The 25,271-nt window shown below is 32.5% G+C and overlaps 2 protein-coding genes across 2 annotated transcripts in view; one reads left to right on the forward strand and one right to left on the reverse strand.

Annotated features, from left to right (window-relative positions):
* Nucleotides 1–5,435: 5,435 nt before the first annotated feature.
* LOC139525358 (dolichol-phosphate mannosyltransferase subunit 1-like) lies at nt 5,436–20,110 on the reverse strand. The gene is made up of 9 exons (XM_071320592.1): nt 19,955–20,110; nt 18,358–18,457; nt 14,660–14,693; nt 13,266–13,342; nt 12,768–12,793; nt 10,963–11,058; nt 10,233–10,301; nt 7,833–7,947; nt 5,436–5,560 (listed from the first exon to the last, which is right to left on the reverse strand). Exons 1-9 carry the CDS (start codon nt 20,056–20,058, stop codon nt 5,456–5,458), a joined length of 726 nt encoding a protein of 241 aa, XP_071176693.1. The 5' UTR covers nt 20,059–20,110; the 3' UTR covers nt 5,436–5,455.
* Nucleotides 20,111–20,274: 164 nt separating this feature from the next.
* The window catches only part of LOC139525347 (protein FAN-like), a 41,171-nt gene continuing 36,174 nt past the window's right edge, over nt 20,275–25,271 (forward strand). Inside the window, exons 1-4 of the mRNA XM_071320559.1 lie at nt 20,275–20,401; nt 21,940–22,038; nt 22,443–22,521; nt 23,190–23,245. Of these exons, the coding sequence (XP_071176660.1) occupies nt 20,364–20,401; nt 21,940–22,038; nt 22,443–22,521; nt 23,190–23,245 (272 nt within the window). The 5' untranslated portion in view covers nt 20,275–20,363. The remainder of the gene's footprint in view (nt 20,402–21,939; nt 22,039–22,442; nt 22,522–23,189; nt 23,246–25,271) is intronic.

The raw sequence follows: 25,271 nt of genomic DNA on the forward strand, positions 1-25,271 counted from the left end.
GAAAAGTACAATTAATGAGGTTTATGAATATCAAAAATGATGTGCAGGTGTCCTATCTACATAAACAACTTCAAAAGTGTTAAATACTATATTATGTAACAGGAAATTTGATAAAACTTTACGTAATAATGAACATGTCAACCTTGAGCCTTGTTTTTTCAAACAGGTAATTCTTATCAATTATAGTAGATAGCGTAGCAAAGAAGACAAAGCGATTATATATTAAAAGTAATCCTTATTCCTGAAATCAAAAATTTGTACAGAAAGCTAAAAATTGAACAGAAAAAATACATTGTCGGCAAAAAATGAGAAAACAATGAATTATTTAGCTTTCGTGGATTCTCATCAATCCATGAGTGTATACTGGTACAATTGGGACTGGGGAGTGTATACCCGTACAATTGGGACTTTGGGGAGTGTATACTGGTACAATTGGGACTTAGGGGATTGTATACTGGTACAATTGGGTCTTTGGGGAGTGTATACTGGTACAATTGGGTCTTTGGGTGAGTGTATACTGGTACAATTGGGACTTTGGGGAGTGTATACTGGTACAATTGGGACTTAGGGGATTGTATACTGGTACAATTGGGACTTTGGGGAGTGTATACTGGTACAATTGGGTCTTTGGGTGAGTGTATACTGGTACAATTGGGACTTTGGGGAGTGTATACTGGTACAATTGGGACTTTGGGCGAGTGCATACTGATAAATTTGAGACTTTGGGGAGTGTATACTGGTACAATTGGGACTTTGGGGAGTGTATACTGGTACAATTGGGACTTTGGGCGAGTGCATACTGATAAATTTGAGACTTTGGGGAGTGTATACTGGTACAATTGGGACTTTGGGGAGTGTATACTGGTACAATTGGGTCTTTGGGTGAGTGTATACTGGTACAATTGGGACTTTGGGGAGTGTATACTGGTACAATTGGGACTTTGGGCGAGTGCATACTGATAAATTTGAGACTTTGGGGAGTGTATACTGGTACAATTGGGACTTTGGGGAGTGTATACTGGTACAATTGGGACTTTGGGGAGTGTATACTGGTACAATTGGGACTTTGGGCGAGTGCATACTGATAAATTTGAGACTTTGGGGAGTGTATACTGGTACAATTGGGACTTTTGGGAGTGTATACCCGTACAATTGGGTCTTTGGGTGAGTGTATACTGGTACAATTGGGACTTTGGGGAGTGTATACTGGTACAATTGGGACTTTGGGGAAAGTATACTGGTACGATTGGGACTTTGGGGAGTGTATACTGGTACAATTGGGACTTTGGGGAGTGTATACTGGTACAATTGGGACTTTGGAAAGTGTATACTGGTACAATTGGTACTTTAAGGAGTGTTTACTGGTACAATTGGGACTGGGGATTGTATACTGGTACAATTGGGACTTTAGGGAGTGTATACTGATACAATTGGGACTTTGGGAGTTTATACTGATATAATTGATACTTTGAGGAGTGTATACTGGTACAATTGGAACTTTAGGTAGTGTATACCGATGCAATTGGGACTTTTGGGAGTGTATACTGATACTATTGGGTATTTGGGGGAGTGTATACTTATGCAATTGGGACTATATAAAGTGTATAATGATGCAATTAGGACGTTAGATTGCGTATACTGAGGTAATTGAGATTTTAGGGAGTGTATACCGGTACAATTGTGACTTTGGGGAGTGTATACTGGTACAATTGGGACTTTGGGGAGTGTACACTGATGCAATTGGGACTTTGGGAGTGTATACTGGTACAATTGGGTATTTGGGGGAGTGTATACTGATGCAATTGGGACTATAGGGAGTGTATAATGATGCAATTAGGACGTTAGATTGCGTTTACTGATGTAATTGAGACTTTGGGGAGTGTATACCGGTACAATTGTGACTTTGGGGAGTGTATACTGGTACAATTGAGACTTTGGGGAGTGTATACCGGTACAATTGTGACTTTGGGGAGTGTATACTGGTACAATAGGGACTTTGGGGAGTGTATACTGATATGGTTGGGACTTTAGGGAGTATATACTGATACAATTTGGACTTTGGGGGTGTATACTGATACGATTAGGACTTTGGGGAGTGTATACTGATACGGTTGGGACTTTGGGGAGTGTATACTGATACGGTTGGGACTTTTGGGAGTGTATACTGTTACAATTTGGACTTTGGGGAGTGTATACTGGTACAATTTGGACTTTGTGGAGTGTATACTGATACAATTAGGACTTTGGGAGTGTATACCTGTACAATGTGGACTTTGGTGGTGTATTCAGGTACAATTAGGACTTTGGGGGTGTATACAGGTACAATTAGGACTTTTGGGGTGTATACAGGTACAATTAGGACTTTGGGGGTGTATACAGGTACAATTAGGACTTTTGGGGTGTATACAGGTACAATTAGGACTTTGGGGGTGTATACAGGTACAATTAGGACTTTGGGGTGTATACAGGTACAATTAGGACTTTGGGGGTGTATACAGGTACAATGGGACTTTGGGGTGTATACAGGTACAATTAGGACTTTGGGGTTGTATACAGGTACAATTAGGACTTTGGGGGTGTATACAGGTACAATGGGACTTTGGGGTGTATACAGGTACAATTAGGACTTTGGGGTTGTATACAGGTACGATTAGGACTTTTGGGGTGTATACAGGTACAATTAGGACTTTGGGGGTGTATACAGGTACAATTAGGACTTTGGGGGTGTATACAGGTACAATTAGGACTTTGGGGGTGTATACAGGTACAATTAGGACTTTGGGGGTGTATACAGGTACAATTAGGACTTTGGGGGTGTATACAGGTACAATTAGGACTTTGGGGGTGTATACAGGTACAATGGGACTTTGGGGTGTATACAGGTACAATTAGGACTTTGGGGTGTATACAGGTACAATTAGGACTTTTGGGGTGTATACAGGTACAATGGGACTTTGGGGTGTATACAGGTACAATTAGGACTTTGGGGGTGTATACAGGTACAATTAGGACTTTGGGGGTGTATACAGGTACAACTAGGACTTTGGGGTGTATACAGGTACAATTAGGATTTTGGGGGTGTATACAGGTACAATTAGGACTTTGGGGTGTATACAGGTACAATTAGGACTTTGGGGTGTATACAGGTACAATTAGGACTTTGGGGTGTATACAGGTACAATTGGGACTTTTGGGGTGTATACAGGTACAATTAGGACTTTTGGGGTGTATACAGGTACAATTAGGACTTTGGGGTGTGTACTGATACAATTAGGACTTTGGGGGTGTATACAGGTACGATTAGGACTTTTGGGGTGTATACAGGTACAATTAGGACTTTTGGGGTGTATACAGGTACGATTGGGACTTTTGGGGTGTATACAGGTACGATTAGGACTTTGGGGGTGTATACAGGTACGATTAGGACTTTGGGGGTGTATACAGGTACAATTAGGACTTTGGGGGTGTATTCAGGTACAATTAGGACTTTGGGGTGTATACAGGTACAATTAGGACTTTTGGGGTGTATACAGGTACAATTAGGACTTTGGGGGTGTATACAGGTACAATTAGGACTTTGGGGGTGTATACAGGTACAATTAGGACTTTGGGGTGTATACAGGTACAATTAGGACTTTTGGGGTGTATACAGGTACAATGGGACTTTGGGGTGTGTATTCAGGTACAATTAGGACTTTGGGGGTGTATACAGGTACAATTGGGACTTTGGGGTGTATACAGGTACAATTGGGACTTTGGGGTGTATACAGGTACAATTAGGACTTTGGGGTGTATACAGGTACAATTAGGACTTTTGGGGTGTATACAGGTACGATTGGGACTTTGGGGGTGTATACAGGTACGATTAGGACTTTGGGGGTGTATACAGGTACGATTAGGACTTTTGGGGTGTATACAGGTACAATTAGGACTTTGGGGTGTATACAGGTACAATTAGGACTTTGGGGTGTATTCAGGTACAATTAGGACTTTGGGGTGTATACAGGTACAATTAGGACTTTGGGGTGTATACAGGTACAATTAGGACTTTGGGGTGTATACAGGTACAATTAGGACTTTGGGGTGTATACAGGTACAATTAGGACTTTTGGGGTGTATACAGGTACAATTAGGACTTTGGGGGTGTATACAGGTACAATTAGGACTTTTGGGGTGTATACAGGTACAATTAGGACTTTTGGGGTGTATACAGGTACAATGGGACTTTTGGGGTGTATACAGGTACAATGGGACTTTGGGGTGTGTACTGATACAATTGGGACTTTGGGGAGTGAATACTGGTACAATTGGGACTGGGGAGTGTATACTGGTACAATTCGGACTTTAGGTAGTGTATACTGGTGCAATTGGGACTTTTGGGAGAGTATACTGATGCAACTGGGTCTTTGGGGGAGTGTATACTGATGCAATTGGGACTATAGGGAGTGTATAATGATGCAATTAGGATGTTAGATTGCATATACTGATGTAATTTAGACTTTGGGGAGTGTAAACCAGTACAATTGTGACTTTGGGAAGTGTATACTGGTACATTTGGGACTTTGGGGAGTGTATACTGATGCAATTGGGACTTTGGGAGTGTATACTGATACAATTTGGACTTTTGGGAGTGCAAACTGATACGATTGTGACTTTAGGGAGTGTATACTGATGCAATTGGGATTTGGGGGAGTGTATACTGATGCAATTGGGATTTGGGGGAGTGTAAATTGATACAATTGGAGAGTGTTTACTGGTACAATTGGGACTTTGGGGAGTGTATACCTGTACAATTGGGACTTTGGGTGTGTGTATTCTGATATGTATGGACTTCGGGGAGTGTAGACTAATTTGATTTGGATTTGGGGGAGTGTTAATTGATACAATTGGGAATTGTATACTGATTCAATTTGGACTTTGGGGAGTGTATACCTGTACAATTGGGACTTTGGATGTGTGTATTCTGATATGTATGGACTTTGGTGAGTGCATACTGATGCAATTGGGACTTTGGGGAGTGTATACTGATACAATTGGGTCTTTGGGGAGTCAGACAGACATATCATCACTATAAACCACGTACTTCTGAAAGCTTGAGTATTTTTGGAATTAAATAAAAGCTGTTCTAAAACATAATAAAACAAGAATGTGTCCCCAGTACACGGATGCCCCATCTGCAATATCATTTTCTATGTTCAGTGGACGGTGAAAATGGGGGAAAATCTCTAATTTGGCATTGAAAATAGAAAGATCATATCATAGGGAACATGTGTACTAAGTTTCAAGTTGATTGGACTTCAACTTCTTCAAAAACTACCTCGACCAAAAACTTTAACCTGAAGCGGGACGATAGGACAAACAGAATAACGGACGAACGAACGGACGCACAGACCAGAAAACATAATGCCCATAAATGGGTCATAAAAACCAATGAATAAATAATATTTTTATTGGATTAAGTTGTAGCAAATAAATATAAGAGTCCTTTAAGAAAGTAAAATATTTCAGATCCTCCCAGCTTAGATGTTCCGTACACTCGGTCAACAAATGATATTGGAACCTGTAAAATACAAAACAACAGTAATTATACATTTAGAATACATTAGTCAAATTGTACCTATAAATAGCATCTGTTATTATGTAAATCACAGTACCATAAACTGCTGAATCTGCTAATATTTGAATTCATTTTATATGGTAAATGTCAACAATGATGGGTAATATGTGGTATTTAAAATTGTACAAATTTGCCTAGGACAAATACACCTTAAACCTTCTTTATTTTTATTGGCATTTTGAGACAGCAACCAAACAAAACAAAAGAAAACAAGACAACATTAACTAATGTTTAACAAGGCCAAAACAATAGCTAATTGTCTATACATGTACAATAAGTTGAGCTCTCAATATCATAAGTCTAAAATAAATATAAATAAATCCACTTGAATGGTGAGTTGTCTCATTGGCACTCATACCACATCTTCTTATATCTATTAGTATATATTCCTAACCAGGTGCTCCACAGGGCACAGCTTTATACGACTGCAGAGGTCGAACCCTGAACAGTCCGGGCAAGTATGGACAAAACATTCAAGCTTGATACAGCTCTGAATTTGGATTGTGATCAAATTTTTGACATAATATGGGTTTATTACACAAAACAAATGTTAAGATCTTACAAATTTATTGCACAATATTTTGCAATTAAAGATTTCTTCTTCAAACTTTTCACAATTTGAAATTTCTTTAAAGATTATTTACTAGTAGTGTAAGGGAGGTAAAGACAAACATACCCAACATGGTATGTTAAATGTTTTTGAATTACCTCCCTTACACTGCTTTTAAATTGTCTTAATTGTCCATTGTCCTCTTTTTTTTGCCCCTTATTCCAAAATATTTTGAGCCATAACCCCCCAAAGTCAGAACTAACTATCCCTTCATGGTTTGGAAACTTGTGGTATAATTTCAGAGAGATTCATACACTTAAACACAAGTTATTGTTTGAAAATTACAAAAATGCTTATTTTAGGCCCCCTTTTTGGCCCCTAATTCCTGAACTATTGGGACCATATCCCCTAAAATCAATCCCAACCTTCCTTTATTAGTAATGAACCTTCTGGTAAAAATTTATAAAGATCCATTCACTAAAACTAAAGTTATTGTCCGGAAACTAAATGCGTCTTCTGACGACGCAATGATAGCATTATAAGACGCAAAAAAAAATTTGCGGTTGTATAAAAATCTTTAAACCTCTCTGCTTCTAAAATAACATATTCTGATAATTAAATCAAGTAAATGTTCTACACACCAGTGTAATAAAGCAAATATCATAATCAGATATCACATATCAAATCAAATACAAAGTAATGGTGATATCTCTGCCTTGATAGCAGTCAAGTCATTTTTAATCTTTACATTTGAAAATGTGGAGAAAACCAAATACTACGTATTCACAAAGAATCAGTGGCGGATCCAGAAATTTTCATAAGTGGGGGTCCACTGACTGCCTAAGAGGGTGCACGCTCCAGTAGTTCTTCTGTTATTCCCTAAATAATCAACAAAAGTTTTACCACAAAAAAAAGGGTTTGGTATATCAGGTCCCCTAGGCCCCATCCTAAATTCACCTCTGATTTAGAACAAAATATACAAACATGCTACATTTTCAAACCTAAAAAAAAAAAAATTCCTCCAAATATGTCATAAAGTTAATAAATAGATGCATAAATAAAAATTCCTGAATTTAATCTATATGACAATTGTTATCTTTTATTTGTACACTACTGTGTTATCTAATATTGTACACATTTACACCTATCTATTACTTGATAACTGTTGACATATACTGATAACCTATAATATTCAGAATTCTGACAGCGTAAATTCTGTGACCTTGAGCTTAGATGACCCTTGTCCTTTTGTAGAACATTTTACTATAGTTTTACTTTTTAATCACCACTTATAAGTAAAACAAGTTAAATACTAATCTAAATGGTACAGTAAATATGATAATCAGACATTTTTACAACACTTACATATGTACTTGATTACTTTGTGCTATTCTTATATTCACTCTTTCTTATATTGTATCCAATCCTTGCATGACTCAGAACAGAGCAGGAAAATGTGTTCAAATGACACCAAACTCGTTCTCATAATGCACTAATAGTTTCCTTGTTCAGTGCACATTAAATTTCCGTAACTTTACATATATTTAACAGTTCTATCTCCCCTGTAACTGTATCATATGCCCATAAAGAAATTCAATTGTCAATTAATAAAATTGTACATCTCCTATAGTACTGAAATTAAATTCACAATAAATAAAAGCATACCTCTCCTATACTGCAACCAAACTGTGTAGCTCTTACAATCATCTCCATTTGGAAGACATATCCTTTAGACACACAGGCATTTATTAATTTCTCTAAAATTTCTTTTTTATAAAGCCTGTAATAAAAAAAGTATTTACTCGTACAACATAATTTTAAACATGGTAAAATGGAATCGTTTTCAGACAACTGATCTAACTTGTTTTGCAGTTTGAGAGCTTTCTCATATTTTAAAAACCAATTAGAATTCAATAATCCATTTCTTTCTGCTACTTATGCAACTAAACTGTACAGAAAAGCATTATAGATTCTGTTACAATTAATCAAATATTTTTTCAACAGGACAGTATTGAGAAAAGGTGCAGTTTTATAGTCATAATTGAATTAAAGTGCTAATTGATCGTTGTTTTAAATTCAGTCAGTTAGACTAAACTCCTTGAGATATGTAACTTATTAAAATAATCTAATATTTCCCCGAGGCAAACACTGAGCTTTTTAGGAAATTGTTTGCCTATATTGGAACATTCCTATGGAATGGACTAACATTTGTTATTCATCATTGCTATTTCAGGAAGGACTGCATGCAGATGAATTTATCTGATATCAGAATGTGACTTCTTGTCATTGAGTAGCTCACCATGCCACATTATTCACATTAATTAAAAAATTGTATTTATTTCTGAATTCATAGCACTTGAAGAAAATATAAAGAAAAAACATTCAAAAGCTATAAGCTTTATAATTATTTTTTTTAGAAAGTATTAAGTTGATTTATATAATTTTTATAAATTTTATCACATATACCTCTTGAACTGTTTTATCTTTACATGTGACACATTGAACTACAAATGTATATATTGCTAACTGTTAACATTTATTTTCATAATTATTAGTCAGCAGAATATAAATAATACACAGTCAGAATGATAAGCTGTTAATAAATACTACTATTATACTAGTTGGGATTCCAACGAGTACTTGAGTATCACTTCTTGGTACAGAGTATTGAATACCAAAATGATACTCGACTAATCAGTTTTCTATTACAATGTTATTGTTAAGTGGAAAAGATAATATTTTAAATAAGAACACAATTTTTGCACCCTGTGTCCTTTCCTCAGAAAATGATTATAGCTATCAGAAAGATCTAATCATCACCCCTTTTTATCAATAAATGCGGGTTTTTTTTACGGTTCCCAATACTGTTGTTTGAGTAATAATTTTTCTATGGACATCAATTAATAATTCTTATATGATTTGCATATCTATAAATACTTGAATTGGATTGGTCAATCAGAATTTTTCTCTTGGTTTACACTTTGATAAACCATATTCCGAAACTACTTTCATAAACTTCACTGTGATCTATTCATGCGCAATACACATACATAAAGGGATCCTGGGATTTCAGTCAGCAAATTGAGATTGAAGAACAAAAAACATAACAGTAGACTTGTTTCTATTTAAAGGCATATATAACAGAAACGAAATAATGCATTAAAGCTTTGAATATGTATAAAATGTAGATTCGTATAAAATTTCGGGAAATTCACAAATGATTTGGCCAATTTACGTCATGACAAAACACGACGTCATACAATTGAAAACTTTCAAACGAAAGATTATTTCATTACTTGTACGTTTCAAATCCGGATAATTTTTAATTAAAATGAAGTTTTTGAGGTAGGTGCTATTTCATTTTAGATTCTGTTGCATTTATCAGACATTTATGGTTTTTAGAAAGTCAAGATGGCGCCGTAATCCTTAGTTACGACCTGCCATATTTTGCTTTTGATGGTAAATGTAGTAGCCATCAAACAGAAAATGTTAATTAATAATCGCGTATGTTTGGCGGAAGAATTATAAGGATTAAAACACATTTTTTCTAGATGTTATTGATGTGTAAACCGGGTCTCTTACTCACAAACTTGACATAAAAGTCCAAAAGTTTGTGAGCTAATCCCCCATGTTTACACATCAATAACCTGTAGAAAAGATGTGTTTAATCCTATAATAACTTGATTATTTTATTGACAATTTACATAATTAGTACATGTAGTAAATGAACCATTGATTTTATTATTTGCGACTAAGATTGACCATAGCACCCTCAACTAACAGAAATTGTGGCAAGAATAAAAAATTATTTCTCAGGCATTAAATTATAAGCAAATAAAATGATAACTTATTTGTCAACAACACATAAGAAATCAGATGGAATTATATTAAAAGTTACTTCCAAAAAAGCTAAATATTTTAAATTTGTAGTATTTTCAAGAAAAGCAGCTAGTCTAAGATGAGTTGTTAAAATTGTTTGATGATACATTTGACCTAAAATAAAATTTATGCTGACTCAACAACAATAAAAATAGGAAAAGTCAGTAACAAGGTAATTTGACTTACCTGAAGCTTCCTGTGACATCTGATGCACCTGGTCTAAGTAATACTTGTGTAATATAATTAGCTGTTCGACTGAAACAAACAAAAAACAACTGGTTTATTCTTTATTTTAAGATTAGACAGCAACTCAACAACACAAAAAAAAATCTAAAGATCAACATAATGTTTTCAATAATAGACAAGAGTTTTAACTATATAACAAGCTTCAAATCAACATTAATTTAGTCAAAATATGAATAAATGTAATAGAGTTCCAAAGAAATGTCATCAACACCAAATTCTGATAAGGACAAATTGCACTATGTAAAAAAGAAAACCACATATATCTCTACACCTATTTTATTTCAATAGATATTAATCTTGGAATATTTACCATTTGTACAGATTTAGTGTAAGACGTCATAAACAATCTGAGAAAAGCATGACCTTTTTCGTAAATAAATTTTTATTATCGCTATTTTGTGCATTTTTCCTTTGATCTTTTTTTGTGATAATTTTTCATATTATGCTACTCACTTGAGATGGAAAATTATCGCTGGAAACTAAGCAGGCACGTGGCGTTGCTAATGAAATTGACATGAAATTGACAACGTCGTCATAGGTAAAATAGCGATAAACAGATTATCATTGGTCATCTCAACGAGATTGATTTTCTCGCTTGAGCCGGGACGATAATCTATAATTATACAATAGAATACTCAATAATTTCAGACCATCTTGATATGACTATTACCTTACTACTTTTCTTTTTATATCCCAACCATACACTCCACCATCTCCACTATATCTGGTCCCTGATACAACATCATAATCTCCTTCTTTTTGTTTTCTTAAAGATAAACATAGTAAATGTTGATAGTGTAACAAATACAAAACTGCAGAAATAACTCTTCATTTCAGGGGAGATAATTAAACTGGAAGCAAAAAGCAACAAAATTTACTCCATTTTGTGAAATAGCATATTGTGAATCATTGTTGCAAGGGAAATGATAAGGAAACTGACCAAATATTTGGTAATTACTATACCATGGTGTAAACCTACACAATATCTTTAGAGGGACTAATTTACAAAATTTTATTGTTTAAATTTTTACCTCAGATGGTTTTATCCATTTAAAAAGATAATCAACATTTTAATTTTATTTTGAGAACCAATTTACAATACTTTCTTTATCATTTTGTTAAATAACTATACAGAAAATAAATCCATCAACTACAAAGTTCCATACAAGAGCACTGTAACAACAATACTCAAAATGTTCATCAACCTTTTAAATATATGACAATGCTACTGTATAGTAATTATATAAATATAAGACAATGCTACTGTATAGTAATTATATAAATATAAGACAATGCTACTGTATAGTAATTATATAAATATAAGACAATGCTACTGTATAGTAATTATATAAATATAAGACAATGCTACTGTATAGTAATTATATAAATATAAGACAATGCTACTGTATAGTAATTATATAAATATAAGACAATGCTACTGTATAGTAATTATACTGTAGGTTTGTTCATGCTACTGTATAGTAATTATACTGTAGGTTTGTTGATGCTACTGTATAGTAATTATACTGTAGGTTTGTTCATGCTACTGTATAGTAATTATACTGTAGGTTTGTTGATGCTACTGTATAGTAATTATACTGTAGGTTTGTTCATGCTACTGTATAGTAATTATACTGTAGGTTTGTTGATGCTACTGTATAGTAATTATACTGTAGGTTTGTTCATGCTACTGTATAGTAATTATACTGTAGGTTTGTTGATGCTACTGTATAGTAATTATACTGTAGGTTTGTTGATGCTACTGTATAGTAATTATACTGTAGGTTTGTTCATGCTACTGTATAGTAATTATACTGTAGGTTTGTTGATGCTACTGTATAGTAATTATACTGTAGGTTTGTTCATGCTACTGTATAGTAATTATACTGTAGGTTTGTTCATGCTACTGTATAGTAATTATACTGTAGGTTTGTTCATGCTACTGTATAGTAATTATACTGTAGGTTTGTTGATGCTACTGTATAGTAATTATACTGTAGGTTTGTTCATGCTACTGTATAGTAATTATACTGTAGGTTTGTTCATGCTACTGTATAGTAATTATACTGTAGGTTTGTTCATGCTACTGTATAGTAATTATACTGTAGGTTTGTTGATGCTACTGTATAGTAATTATACTGTAGGTTTGTTCATGCTACTGTATAGTAATTATACTGTAGGTTTGTTCATGCTACTGTATAGTAATTATACTGTAGGTTTGTTCATGCTACTGTATAGTAATTATACTGTAGGTTTGTTCATGCTACTGTATAGTAATTATACTGTAGGTTTGTTCATGCTACTGTATAGTAATTATACTGTAGGTTTGTTCATGCTACTGTATAGTAATTATACTGTAGGTTTGTTCATGCTACTGTATAGTAATTATACTGTAGGTTTGTTCATGCTACTGTATAGTAATTATACTGTAGGTTTGTTGATAAAGTGTTATGTTTGTAGATACAATGTACTTACTTTATAAATTCTGGTATAAACTTTGGCTGAAAAACAAAAAAATAGACTGATACCATTGACATAAAATCCTAGGTACAATTTGACTTCTTATTTGCAAAGATATTTGTGCTTTACTGTTCTTCTTTAATCCAATATCTTTTAAATAATTTAGATGCTCCTAATGTGTCTCTAGTGTCTAAAACCTGTAGTAGTCAATTTGGAACTCAAATGGTTGATGTGGATTTTACTAGTAACTATTATAAAAATACAATTCATGAGCATATTCCCAGAAAACTTTTGTTTGTCACAAATGTTTACAAAATTTTATAGATAAGGGGAGGTAACTCAGATGACTTAATTTCAGAATGAATTGTACTGAAATTTGCAAAATTTGTTGTACCGGTAGATCAGAATAATCAAAACAAAATGACCCCTTTTATATTGTCATTTTCTAAAATTATCATTTATTAATAGCACGATATACACAGTTGACCACTTATCTATATTATCTAAACTTACATGATGGGACAGATCAGCATCCATTATGACAATAAAATTTCCAGTAGCATGTTTCATTCCATGAATGTAGGCAGTCCCTGAAATATAGCAATATTCAATATTTTTAGAATGATTCAATAGTCTATTTGCCAATTCCCGTTATTGACCCTGTAATTAGATATCCCTTTTTTTGTTGTCTCCCTTATGAGGAACATGAATTTTTATTGACAATGGAGAGCTAGGGGAAAGAGAAAATTATCTGTGCGTAATGTGAGTAACCTTCAAGTTTTTCAAATCTTTTAATAACATTAATTTGTTGTTTAGCTAAATACTTTTGTCACCCGAAGTTATTTTCATGAAAAATTAGTAGAACAGCCAAAATATAAAAAAGATGGGGTATGATTGCCAATGAGACAACTATTCACAAAGGACAAAAATGACACAGACATTAACAACTATAGGTCACTGTACGGCCTTCAACAATGAGCAAAGCCCATACCACATAGTCAGCTATAATAGGCCCCGATAAGACAATGTAAAACAATTCAAACGAGAAAACTAACGGCCTTATTTATGTAAAAAAATGAACGAAAAAACAAATATGTAACACATAAACAAACAACAACCACTGAATTACAGGCTCCTGACTTGGGACAGGCACATACATAAATAATGTGGCGGGGTTAAACATGTTAGCGGGATCCCAACCCTCCCCTAACCTGGGACAGTGGTATAACAGTACAACATAAGAAAGAACTATAAAAATCAGTTGAAAAAGGCTTAACTCATCAGATGGACAAAAATACAAGTGGACGTGCCCGGGCACTTATACATCCCGACACAAAAAGACGCAATGAACAGATCTGAGAGTACTCGCAGTTATCTGACAGCTAGTTCAAAGCCACTAACAACTAATCAAAAAATCATGCATCTAAGACTAAACTATCAATCCGTACACATTCAACATCCAATGGATTTAAACATCACTTTCAACTTATCATGCTTCGCATTGGCAAAAGCCAATTTTGTACGGTATAGAACCAGTCTCAATTGATAAAGGGAAGTAATTTGTTTAAAAAGTGTGTAATAATAGAATCAAATCGGTAATTGGCAAATGGACTTTTATGTTTGCAAAGAATAGCATAATTTTATGTGCTTACAAATAAAAGCGCATAACATTCCCAAGTAAATTAAATTTATGGGACATCCATAAAATTAGTACAGACATTATTTCATGAATTTTAAAGTTATTGAGAATTTGCTTAAATGAAGTTACATCACTGAAACATGTCACTTATATTCTTGATGACTAAATTTATAATTCTGTGCATGGAACATTTGAATTTACTAAGGCTTGACAACACAGTGATGATCAATAAGTAGTAATAGTTAAAAATAACAGTTTCTATATTTACCTAATCCAAGTTTTTTCTCTCTTGGTCTCAATACCTGTAAACAATGATCAAAGTTATACACAAGTCTACAGGATCTGAAATATGGACATGGCTGCATATGTGAACAAGAATGAACAAGGAGAAATTGTAAAAGTACAAGTCTTTTCATAACATGAATTTTACCAAAATGTGCACTCAAATTTAAATTATGATTACAAAACAGATTTTCTTATAGGAAAGGTTTATTTTTGATTAAAAATGATTGACCTATAAAAATTAAAGTTATCCATACATGTATAAACAATCATATTGACATGATTGATGGTTTTTCAAAAGTCTTAGAAATTAAAGATACTTTTTTTTCAAATTTTACAATTTATCTAAAATGAAGTGGCAGATTATTCTCTTTTCCATAATTCAAAAAGAATAATATGGTCAACAAATCTTTATAAAAGAATTCTCTTTATGGAATGATTGGATAAAACTGGTTGAAATGCATCTGAAGTTATAAATTACAATTTTTTCTTTGCCATATATTTTCTCTAGTTGTTTGGCCACCTCTAAGGATAACTTACAATTTTGTCTTTGCCATATATTTTCTCTAGTTGTTTGGCCACCTCTAAGGATAACTTACAATTTTGTCTTTGCCATATATTTTCTCTAGTTGTTTGGCCACCTCTAAGGATAACTTACAATTTTGTCTTTGCCATATATTTTTTCTAGTTGTTTTGCCACCTCTATGGATAACTTACAATTTTGTCTTTCACATATATTTTCTCTAGTTGTTTTGCCACCTCTAATGATAACTTACAATTTTGTCTTTGCCATATATTTTCTCTAGTTGTTTTGCCACCTCTAAGGATAACTTACAATTTTGTCTTTGCCATATATTTTCTCTAGTTGTTTTGCCACCTCTAAGGATAACTTACAATTTTGTCTTTGCCATATATTTTCTCTAGTTGTTTTGCCACCTCTAAGGATAACTTACAATTTTGTCTTTGCCAACTCTAAGGATAACTTACAATTTTGTCTTTGCCATATATTTTCTCTAGTTGTTTGGCCATCTCTAAGGATAACTTACAATTATGTCTTTTCCATATATTTTCTCTAGTTGTTTTGCCAACTCTAAGTAAAACTTACAATTTTGTCTTTGCCATATATTTTCTCTAGTTGTTTTGCCACCTCTAAGTAAAACTTACAATTTTGTCTTTGCCATATATTTTCTCTAGTTGTTTTGCCACCTCTAAGTAAAACTTACAATTTTGTCTTTGCCATATATTTTCTCTAGTTGTTTTGCCACCTCTAAGTAAAACTTACAATTTTGTCTTTGCCATATATTTTCTCTAGTTGTTTTGCCACCTCTAAGTAAAACTTACAATTTTGTCTTTTCCATATATTTTCTCTAGTTGTTTTGCCACCTCTAATGATAACTTACAATTTTGTCTTTGCCATATATTTTCTCTAGTTGTTTTGCCACCTCTAAGGATAACTTACAATTTTGTCTTTGCCATATATTTTCTCTAGTTGTTTTGCCACCTCTAAGGATAACTTACAATTTTGTCTTTGCCATATATTTTCTCTAGTTGTTTTGCCAACTCTAAGTAAAACTTACAATTTTGTCTTTGCCATATATTTTCTCTAGTTGTTTTGCCACCTCTAAGTAAAACTTACAATTTTGTCTTTGCCATATATTTTCTCTAGTTGTTTTGCCACCTCTAAGTAAAACTTACAATTTTGTCTTTGCCATATATTTTCTCTAGTTGTTTTGCCACCTCTAAGGATAACTTACAATTTTGTCTTTGCCATATATTTTCTCTAGTTGTTTTGCCACCTCTAAGGATAACTTACAATTTTGTCTTTGCCAACTCTAAGGAAAACTTACAATTTTGTCTTTGCCATATATTTTCTCTAGTTGTTTGGCCATCTCTAAGGATAACTTACAATTATGTCTTTTCCATATATTTTCTCTAGTTGTTTTGCCAACTCTAAGTAAAACTTACAATTTTGTCTTTGCCATATATTTTCTCTAGTTGTTTTGCCACCTCTAAGTAAAACTTACAATTTTGTCTTTGCCATATATTTTCTCTAGTTGTTTTGCCACCTCTAAGTAAAACTTACAATTTTGTCTTTGCCATATATTTTCTCTAGTTGTTTTGCCACCTCTAAGTAAAACTTACAATTTTGTCTTTGACATATATTTTCTCTAGTTGTTTTGCCACCTCTAAGTAAAACTTACAATTTTGTCTTTGACATATATTTTCTCTAGTTGTTTTGCCACCTCTAATGATAACTTACAATTTTGTCTTTGCCATATATTTTCTCTAGTTGTTTGGTCATCTCTAAGGATAACTTACAATTATGTCTTTTCCATATATTTTCTCTAGTTGTTTTGCCAACTCTAAGTAAAACTTACAATTTTGTCTTTGCCATATATTTTCTCTAGTTGTTTTGCCACCTCTAAGTAAAACTTACAATTTTGTCTTTGCCATATATTTTCTCTAGTTGTTTTGCCACCTCTAAGTAAAACTTACAATTTTGTCTTTGCCATATATTTTCTCTAGTTGTTTTGCCACCTCTAAGTAAAACTTACAATTTTGTCTTTGCCATATATTTTCTCTAGTTGTTTTGCCACCTCTAAGTAAAACTTACAATTTTGTCTTTTCCATATATTTTCTCTAGTTGTTTTGCCACCTCTAAGGATAACTTACAATTTTGTCTTTGCCATATATTTTCTCTAGTTGTTTTGCCACCTCTAAGGATAACTTACAATTTTGTCTTTGCCAACTCTAAGGATAACTTACAATTTTGTCTTTGCCATATATTTTCTCTAGTTGTTTGGCCATCTCTAAGGATAACTTACAATTATGTCTTTTCCATATATTTTCTCTAGTTGTTTTGCCAACTCTAAGTAAAACTTACAATTTTGTCTTTGCCATATATTTTCTCTAGTTGTTTTGCCACCTCTAAGTAAAACTTACAATTTTGTCTTTGCCATATATTTTCTCTAGTTGTTTTGCCACCTCTAAGTAAAACTTACAATTTTGTCTTTGCCATATATTTTCTCTAGTTGTTTTGCCACCTCTAAGTAAAACTTACAATTTTGTCTTTGCCATATATTTTCTCTAGTTGTTTTGCCACCTCTAAGTAAAACTTACAATTTTGTCTTTGCCATATATTTTCTCTAGTTGTTTTGCCACCTCTAATGATAACTTACAATTTTGTCTTTGCCATATATTTTCTCTAGTTGTTTTGCCACCTCTAAGGATAACTTACAATTTTGTCTTTGCCATATATTTTCTCTAGTTGTTTTGCCACCTCTAAGGATAACTTACAATTTTGTCTTTGCCATATATTTTCTCTAGTTGTTTTGCCACCTCTAAGGATAACTTACAATTTTGTCTTTGCCATATATTTTCTCTAGTTGTTTTGCCACCTCTAAGGATAACTTACAATTTTGTCTTTGCCAACTCTAACGATAACTTACAATTTTGTCTTTGCCATATATTTTCTCTAGTTGTTTGGCCATCTCTAAGGATAACTTACAATTATGTCTTTCCCATTTATTTTCTCTAGTTGTTTTGACACCTCTAAGTCAAACTTACAATTCTGTCTTTGCCATATATTTTCTCTAGTTGTTTTGCCACCTCTAAGTAAAACTTACAATTTTGTCTTTGCCATATATTTCTCTAGTTGTTTTGCCACCTCTAAGTAAAACTTACAATTTTGTCTTTGCCATATATTTTCTCTAGTTGTTTTGCCACTTCTAATGTTCCATCAGGACTGCCATCATCAATTACAATGATTTCAAAATCATATTTACTGCAATCAAAAAAAAATTTGATGTGCTACATTTGTACTTTGAGAAGTTGGATAGTAGCATATATAAACATTATAGATATAAAAGATAGAGAAGTGTGGCAGTGCAGTTAAGAATGGGTTAACCACATATCATTCTGCATGATCTGTGCATGTACTAAATTTGGCTTCTGGTATCTCTAATTTAATGTTGTTTGTCTTTTACATTGTATGTCAGTTAACTTTTGTGAGAGTTGGTATTTGCTGTTTGTACTGTAAATTAGTTTTGGTGCTTCAAGTTATACTTGTATTAGTCAAAAGCATTATTACCATTTGAACAGGTATATGTACAAATTATTCAACTGATGATATTTATTTTCAAAAGATTTGTCATGTTTGTAAAGCAGCTACATTTGTTTCTTCTTATCTATAGTCCAGAAATTCAATCTTTTTATATAAATACAGATATAAGAAGATTTGGTATGAGAGCCAATGAGACATCTCTCCATTCAAGTCACAATTTGTAAAGTAAACCCTTATAGATGTTTGTAGAAAACAATTATATATCATGTATATTGGATATACTTGTATGTGGTTCAGAAACTGACAAGTGCAGTACATTTTACTACATCTTTAAGTACCAGTTTTTAATATTGTTGAAGGCTAAAGTGAATATTCAAATTATTGATTGTTGGTTGCTACATGTATATGATGTAGTTAACATCCAGTGGCAAATATTTCATTATTCAAATGAGAATTTAGTGTGCTTTCAAGGTATATATAGAACTATTCTAAATCCTATATGCTCTTTCCAATTTCACTTTTAACATTGATCTGCCCCAATGACTTGAAGATTGTGTTTTCTGATGCAATAATGTCATGGTTGTAGAGAGGGGGGATAGGACCTTTATCGGGACTCCGGGATCGGGTGTTTTTAAGCTTGGGATTTCAGGATTGACCCTTTCTGGATCCGGGAATTCTATTTTTCGAATTTCGGGACCTCGGGATTTCGTGTTTTTTAGCTCGGGATTTCTGGATATCGTGTTTTTAAGCCCGGGATTTCGGGATCAGGACCCCTCCTAACCCCCCTCTGTAGACAATAGACAATATTTTATTGACGCAAACACATTTACAATAAATGGTAATGACCGAATGGATAAACAATTTACAATACATGGTAATAAAATACAAACAATTGTGTATAAGTGAATAAAAAATTTAAAGGTTTAATGAAAATCTATTGCAATCAATCACTTCTTGCAAGTAAATGTAGATCATAAAAAACTTATGAGAAAGTATTTTTTTAAATCTTTCAATAAATTTTAATAAATCCCTTTTTAGGCAACAATTTTCTAGTCTTTTTTTTTTGCCTACTAAAAAGTTTCTTCATAATGCATAAATGCTTGACATCTACAAGGAAACATACAGGTATAGTAAAAAATATTCATAAAAATGTATTTTTTTACTACAAAAATTTATGTAAAATGGATTTATTCATTTCTTGACATCATTATTTGTTACCTCTCTGTAAAATATTTCACAATAAGCCACACTATTAGAGGTAGATTGTCCTTTTCGTTGTAAGTTGGAAGGAGAACAGAATATTTGTTTTTCTTCTCAGCCATGTTGGCACTTTTAAGGGACAGGCTATTTCTCAAGAACGATATAATTACTGTTAGGTGGATATATCGAACCAAAATATAAAAAAAGTTAAACTTTTGTTTAAAATCTGATAAAATTGAATGGTACAAGAAAATTAACAAGAATTCAAATGTTAGATCATTTAAAAAATATTTGTTTTATTGATAAAATGACTTGTCCCCAAATTTAACCTTCAAACCGGAAGTAGAATAAAACTCTAATCAACCCGGAAACAGACCAAATGGATATGAACACAGACTGAATTTCACATTTATGAATTCTTTGAATAATGTCTTTTTTAGAAAATGACACTGCTTCAAAAGAAAGGTTTATGATTTTTTTATATGTATATATCATGTAGTTTCATAAGAATTTATACACTGTCATTCACTTACAAATGACTTAGTTTTTCTTTGTTGGGTTATGTGATATCTTATGTCTTATGACTTGTGTTATTTCTATGAAGATTTTTGTGGCTTATAGCTGAGGGAGGTGATGGGGGTATTTTCATGACGAAAAAACTGAAATAATAATTAATTCTTGCCAAATGACATTAACGGTAATTTTTGGGGCATGACAATAAAAATGTACAAAAGAATCGACTGATTTAGACGAAACACTTTCAATTTTTTTCTAAAAATGTCAACATGGTCAATAATGATAACTATTTGAGACCTCTGACGAATCATGATAAGCATAATTTGACGAATCATGGCAAAATTTTAACCAATTTGACGCTAATGGTAACCAAAAATGGCCATTTGACGCCTGATGGTAAAGGGCATTAGCCGGAATCATATATCTAAGTGACAAGTCCCATCAGTATATATGTTCCTGCTAATAGTAATACTGGTAACAGTGCACTGAAACATACATTATCAAGGTTTTTCACTGAATGAAGAGTTTGAATTTTCTGCATTTTTACCTCACCTGGCCCGGAGGGCCAAGTGAGCTTTTCTCATCACTTGGCGTCCGTTGTCGTCATCCATCTTCGTTGTCCGTTGTCTTCTTTAACTTTTTACATTTTGAACTTCTTCTAGAGAACCACTGATTGGAATGAAACCAAACATGGCATGAATGTTTCTTATGAGGTGCTGACCAAGTGTTAATTGTTACTTTGTAGCCGATCCATCATCCAAGATGGCCGCCAGCAGGGGACTAAGTTTAACATAGGACCCTACGGGAAATGCATACAAATGACTTCTTCTAGAGAACCACTGAATGGAATGAAACCAAACATAGCATGAATGTTCCTTATGAGGTGCTGACCAAGTGTTGTTACTTTGTAGCCAATCTATCATCCAGGATGGCTGCCAGCAGGGGACTTAGTTTAACATAGGTTCCTATTGGAAATACATACAAATGTCTTCTTTTAGTGAACGACTGAATTGAATAAAATCAAACATAGCATAAAGTATAAAAATGAGAATAATGCAGACTTTGTCAAAACCAAGAAATCAAACATCCACCCAAAATGCAATTTCCCTCAATCAACAAAAATGTGTATCCACAAAAGCACAAATATCTTACAACAACTCCAACCAATGAACAACTATGTTACAACAACTCCAACCAATGAACAACTATGTTACAACAACTCCAACCAATGAACAACTATGTTACAACAACTCCAACCAATGAACAACTATGTTACAACAACTCCAACCAATGAACAACTATGATGGAGAGAAAGATTGGCATACTTTACTATGATGGAGATTGGCATACTTTACTATGTTTGTGCTTCTGATCTCCTTATTAAACTTTATTTTAAAACTAAACATGCTAAATGTCATCATGTGTTATTAATTATTTAACTATTTTTTTATGACTTGTATATTAGAAGGTTATCCATTCTTTTCCAGGTTTAATCTGTTATTACTAGATCCAGGAGAAATCTATTTTGAAGACTACAGTGTTTTCTATTATCCTTGTGGTCTTCCAGAACCAGAAGCTGTCAAAAGGTACACAATGTTTTTATGTTTCCAATTATATTATTCAAATGATTTTACAAAAATATTTGTCTGACCTTTCTCATTTAAATGAATGAGACTTCTATGATAGATAATGAAGACATCATGAAAACATGTAAGTTGCACATTGGTACTTTTTTTTTTTGCTTGGACAAAAACATTATTTCTCTGATAAAGTATTATTTTGAAAGGATTTTTAAAGATTCTTTATGATAAAAATCAAACAAAATAATAATTTTGGCTGAAAATTCTGTATTCATCTGCATATTTTTTTAAAATCTTTTATTCAGTAAAATTGCTTGTTTATGTCAATTTTAATCAAAATATTAGATAGATTTTGCAATTTGTTTTTTATTGTGATAACACAGCACACTATTTGTTCTTTTTTCTTACAGGAAACAGAGAGGACATTTGAAAATATGTTCCAAGTCAGTTGTGTTTGTTCCAAAGGAAAGTCAGAACCCTATTCTGAAGGTATTATTTAAGTTACAGACTAATAAAATTGTGAATGGAAATGGGGAATGTGTCAAAGAGACAACAACCCGACCAAATAAAAAACAACAGCAGAAGGTCACCAACAGTTCTATTTTATATTATAATTGTACAAACAATTGTCTGATCTATATTATGGAACTGTTGGAGCTATCTATTTACATTTAATACTGAAAGGTACTTTAACATAACAACTTGTGAAGTCAACAGGCAATATAGAGCTATACAGATAAAAAGATGTGATATAATTGTCAATTAGACAGTTCTACACCAGAGACCAAATGACATAAAGACTAACTGTATATGTGAGTATGAACATTTGTTTATTACTGGACATTTGTTTATTACTGGACATTTGATGTCCTTTTTGGTTTATTGCATTTTGCTATTAGACTTGCATTGACACATTCCCTACTTCTTTATTTATTCACGTTTAAATAACACAAATACAAAAAGAGTTTACCTTTAATGGGTAGAAGGAACCTTAAAAGAAGACAGAGAAATGAATTCTGTGATGCAGACATGCATTTTCACTGAACCTTTAAATCAAAATTACTGATATTAACATTTGCATTTGACAAGTATTACTTGACATGTTTCAATTTGTAAGGACCTTTTCATTATAGTTTTCTAATCCGTTTCTATTACAGTTTCCATTAAGATATGTGACAGAAGTAGATGAGTGGTCTGGTGGGTTGTTTTCTAAGTAAGTAACCTTATTTATCTATTGTAACTAAAAAATTAGATAAAATATAACTTGTAACTTTTAATCCTGTTGTTTTTTAGAGTGCAGATGGAGAACAACATTAAGACAAACTCTGCCTTTTTATGTAAATATAGATTCTTACACTGCAACAAGTGTATTACGATATTTCTCCACTCGAGACAGTTAAATTTTATTATTTAAAGTGCGAGGCTTGCCGAGCCCTTTAAATAATAAAATTTAACTGTCCAGAGTGGAGAAATATCGTAATACACGAGTTATAGTGTCGGAATCTGTTTCTCTAATGCTTTTTATCGTTCTTTTTCAAAGATTTTCAGAAAATTGTGCTCTTTATATGCGACGTCATCAGGCAAGGTCCCCTTTTTTCATGACGTCACAATAGGAAAATTGAGAAGAAAACAAAACATTTTGACGTCATAATCAAATTTCGACTAATCATTTGCCGAGAACAGATTTTTCACTAGTGAGGAGAAATATTTTTCTCACACCAGTCAGGAAATGTGAAAATAGCACAAAAATTATAGAAACTAAATTACAATCATGTCTCACTTTTATCTACCATGCCACTTGCTTAACAGAAATGGGTATTTCTTTTCACTTCTTGAATTCTTCTTTTACTTTGTATTAACTGCAATTATATTAAGTCCCTACAGAACAAACATTTATTTCTAGTTGATCCTGCAAAATGACAAACGCCAAGACACTTGATGAACTTTGATAGTGCAGGGATATAAGTGATCCCCTCTTTCTGGTTAATGACGTCATAAAGGTGTGCATAATTGACAAATTTTTTCGATAAAGGACATAACTCGAAAGTAATCTATTATATTAGGATATATGATTTACTGTAACAATTCATCCACACTAATCTTCCACTGATTATCTGCCATTGAAACATTCCATACCTATTGTAAATTTGTTCATACTAGTGTTTGTAGAAAAACTAAATTGTTGTCTATAATTAGATTGATGGAATATTAACTTAATTGTTGTCTATAGCTAGATTGATGGAATATTAACTTAATTGTTGTCTATAGTTAGATTGATGGAATATTAACTTAATTGTTGTCTATAGTTAGATTGATGGAATATTAACTTAATTGTTGTCTATAGTTAGATTGATGGAATATTAACTTAGTTGTTGTCTATAGTTAGATTGATGGAATATTAACTTAATTGTTGTCTATCTTTAAATTGATGGAATATTAACTTAATTGTTATCTATTGTTAGATTGATGGAATATTAATTGTTGTCTATAGTTAGATTGATGGAATATTAACTTAATTGTTGTCTGTAGTTAGATTGATGGAATATTAACTTACTTGTTGTCTATAGTTAGATTGATGGAATATTAACTTAATTGTTGTCTATCGTTAAATTGATGGAATATTAACTTAATTGTTATCTATCGTTAGATTGATGGAATATTAATTGTTGTCTATAGTTAGATTGATGGAATATTAACTTAATTGTTGTCTATCGTTAAATTGATGGAATATTAACTTAATTGTTATCTATAGTTAGATTGATGGAATATTAACTTAATTGTTGTCTATAGTTAGATTGATGGAATATTAACTTAATTGTTGTCTATAGTTAGATTGATGGAATATTAACTTAGTTGTTGTCTATAGTTAGATTGATGGAATATTAACTTAATTGTTGTCTATAGTTAGATTGATGGAATATTAACTTAATTGTTGTCTATCGTTAAATTGATGGAATATTAACTTAATTGTTATCTATCGTTAGATTGATGGAATATTAATTGTTGTCTATAGTTAGATTGATGGAATATTAACTTAATTGTTGTCTGTAGTTAGATTGATGGAATATTAACTTACTTGTTGTCTATAGTTAGATTGATGGAATATTAACTTAATTGTTGTCTATCGTTAGATTGATGGAATATTAACTTAATTGTTGTCTATCGTTAGATTGATGGAATATTAACTTAATTGTTGTCTATCGTTAAATTGATGGAATATTAACTTAATTGTTGTCTAT

This window comes from Mytilus edulis, chromosome 5 (assembly GCF_963676685.1).
Source record: "Mytilus edulis chromosome 5, xbMytEdul2.2, whole genome shotgun sequence".
Taxonomy (NCBI): domain Eukaryota; kingdom Metazoa; phylum Mollusca; class Bivalvia; order Mytilida; family Mytilidae; genus Mytilus; species Mytilus edulis.

Excerpts from the sequence above, each read along its gene's own strand:
- LOC139525358 (XM_071320592.1), bottom strand. The coding sequence starts at position 20,058 with ATGGCTGAGAAGAAAAACAAATATTCTGTTCTCCTTCCAACTTACAAC. Across the intron at positions 18,458-19,954 it reads GTGAAATATTTTACAGAGAG|TAAATATGATTTTGAAATCA; the intron begins GTAACAAATAAT and ends TTTTGATTGCAG. Across the intron at positions 12,794-13,265 it reads ATGCTGATCTGTCCCATCAT|CCAAAGTTTATACCAGAATT; the intron begins GTAAGTTTAGAT and ends TTTGTTTTTCAG.